The sequence below is a fragment of the Montipora foliosa genome, chromosome 2, assembly GCF_036669935.1.
Source record: "Montipora foliosa isolate CH-2021 chromosome 2, ASM3666993v2, whole genome shotgun sequence".
Taxonomy (NCBI): Eukaryota; Metazoa; Cnidaria; class Anthozoa; order Scleractinia; family Acroporidae; genus Montipora; species Montipora foliosa.
The window spans coordinates 54,950,956-54,953,455 of record NC_090870.1 but is presented as its reverse complement, the minus strand read 5'-3'; the positions used below and the strand labels follow the sequence as shown (position 1 = coordinate 54,953,455).

The 2,500-nt window shown below is 42.2% G+C and overlaps 2 protein-coding genes across 2 annotated transcripts in view; one reads left to right on the top strand and one right to left on the bottom strand.

Annotated features, from left to right (window-relative positions):
* Positions 1 to 110, bottom strand: part of LOC137993596 (outer dynein arm-docking complex subunit 3-like) — a 14,320-nt gene extending 14,210 nt beyond the window's left edge. Inside the window, exon 1 of the mRNA XM_068839546.1 lies at positions 1 to 110. This exon is cut by the window's left edge and continues 40 nt beyond it. Within this exon, the coding sequence (XP_068695647.1) occupies positions 1 to 27 (27 nt within the window). The 5' untranslated portion in view covers positions 28 to 110.
* Positions 111 to 209: 99 nt separating this feature from the next.
* LOC137993600 (DNA repair protein SWI5 homolog) overlaps positions 210 to 2,500 on the top strand; it is a 7,419-nt gene continuing 5,128 nt past the window's right edge. Inside the window, exons 1-3 of the mRNA XM_068839549.1 lie at positions 210 to 323; positions 477 to 608; positions 2,063 to 2,099. Coding sequence (XP_068695650.1) covers positions 235 to 323; positions 477 to 608; positions 2,063 to 2,099 — 258 coding nt within the window. The 5' untranslated portion in view covers positions 210 to 234. The remainder of the gene's footprint in view (positions 324 to 476; positions 609 to 2,062; positions 2,100 to 2,500) is intronic.

Here is a 2,500-nt window from a genome sequence, read left to right as displayed (position 1 = left end):
TGTAATTGTAACTGCCCCGTCTGACATTTTTTCGCTAGTATACCCTTGATCGATCAAATGTTCTTGTGAAGACAGTTGTTTTCTCGCCCTTCTCGTCTGCTCCGTTGTCAAGGCGACCAAGCGCAATGTGCGCTTGTGCTTACGCCAGTAATGGCTGACCGTTGAACGCAGTCGCAAAATCTGTCAACCAATGGAAAAGCGAAGCGCGCCTTCCCTCGAAATTTAGAAACAGGAATGGCGGCAAAGAACACTTCTTGCGGAACAGAGGTTCCTTCAATAGAAACTGAGAGAGAAGTTGCACTATTAGAAGCCCGGAAGAGGATGTCAGTATACCTTCTCTTTATTTTTACAAGCAGTGACCTGATTTTTTTTACTTGTACTGCTAATTAAAATCCAGGAATCATCTTTTAAAAGCGTTTTAAAGCTATAGCCATAATTATTATTATTAAAAGCTAGGCATCTTCCTTTTGAAACAGATCTAATTGTTCTGGAAAAGATTTCAAGCCTTCCTTGTTGACGGCAAATAGCTCAGACAGTGAATCGCAAATCGCTTCAAAGACTCAGAAAACTCCAACGTTTACAGGGAGACGGTCATCGCTGGCCTCAAGGTAAGGTGCACAAATAGGGAAGACAATCTGTTTACAAACATTGCTTTTGTCTTTCAAATGTGCTAACCACAGGAACAAAAGACCCTTAGCAGAGATGCCAACCTATGGAGATCTAAAATCTGGAGATTTTTTCCAGCCGGTCTCCCCACCCCTCCCCCCTCGATCAACCTACCCACTCCCTCTCCCCTCCTCTCCCCCCCCTCCTTAAACGCACCCACCCATCCCCCAGCAGTTCCTTCAGACTACAAGAATATTCTGCCGCCATTGTGAATTTGCGGGAAAACAGGGTACTTATGTCAAGATTTTTTATTGGTTAATCGGAGATCCAATCAAACAATCGGTTATATGGCTATGATAGCTAAAGGAAGGCATTTTGTTTAGTTCTATGAACGTTTGTTTGAAACTCAGAGATGAAGAAGTGCATTAAGAAACAATGAAACGAGTTTGAAAAAATCGAATTTTTTTTAAACCTGGGGATGCAATTTGAGTCTAGAATGGAGAAACGTCTGTGAAAGGTTCAGAGTCGTTTTTATCCGGGAGATTTAAGGACCCGTACGAGAGACCGGGAGATTCGTTCCGTATCTGGGAGACTCCCGAATAATCCGGGAGAGTTGGCACGTATGCCTTAGTTTTGACAGCCAATGAGGCTTATTTTACTTTGACTGGTGCATAAAACTAAACCCCTTTATCCGCACAGTAAGGTTGCGTGGATCACAGGCAGCCCAAGCTCGGTGTACGATTTATAGACTTTGTATGGGAAAACATACTTTGAGCTTATAAATGCTAAAATAAGCTGTAAATGGAGAAATAAAGTTCGCTTACCTCTACATATGGTTGTCCTCATCTTTTCTGTGCAATCGGAGGGCAAACTTGTGTCCGGTTTAGATGGGTTTGTGGCTTTTGAATTTTTGCAATGTCGTTAGTTGTCAATCCCCCTCATAAAGAGAAGAAAGGCTGATGACTCGTGACGATCTTGTCCCACAAATTGCTCTTGTATCACAAAGCAACGGTCCGAATTGCCATAAAAACACCACAGCTTTAAGGCCAGATAAATTTCTGATCACATTAACTCAACTCTTGGAGCACACAGCGAGTTCTGGCAGATAACTATATGAGGGGAAATGACAACTAACCACATCGCAAAAATTTGAAAGCCACAAACCCGTCTAAAACGGACTCAAGTTTGCCCTCCGATTGCACAGAAAAGACGAGGACAACTGTATGTAGAGGTAAGCGAACTTTATTTCTACAGTTACAGCCTATTTTAGCATTTATAAGCTCAAAGTATGTTTTCCCATACAAAGTCTATAAATCGTACACCGAGCTTGGGCTGCCTGTGCCTGGATCGCCCAGGCCTGTACAAAAGTTGTTGGCAGATGTTGATTTTACTTTGTGAATGATTTCATGAGATTAAGTGTTTTGAATAACAGATTTTCTTTGTGTTCATTTACTAGGAGTGGCTCCAAGTTAAGTCGGCCTTTCAAATCTCCTGTAAGTAACTAGTGTCTTCAGTTTACAGTACAAGTTGACAGTCACTGTCTACTGTTAGTTTCAAGAATTCAGAAATCGAAAATTGTCAGTATTCAACAGTCAAAAAATGTAAATGCTTTGTTTATAGTGGAAGTGCACTTAGCTATCAAGCTAGGTCACAGGCACCCTACTTTTAACAATCTTGCCCGGGTTGCTTGAAGCATGGTTAGCGCTAACTGGCGTTAAATACCATGGAAACCTATAGGTTTGATATCTCTTAACCAACGGTTAGCGCTAACCATGCTTTGAGCAACCGGCCCCTGAACTTAACAGAAGCGTGATTAAGAACCCCAACTGGCAGGAGGCAGTCAGTTGGCTATTTACAAAGCGTGGTAGAGTTGAATCCGGGACAACCAGAAACA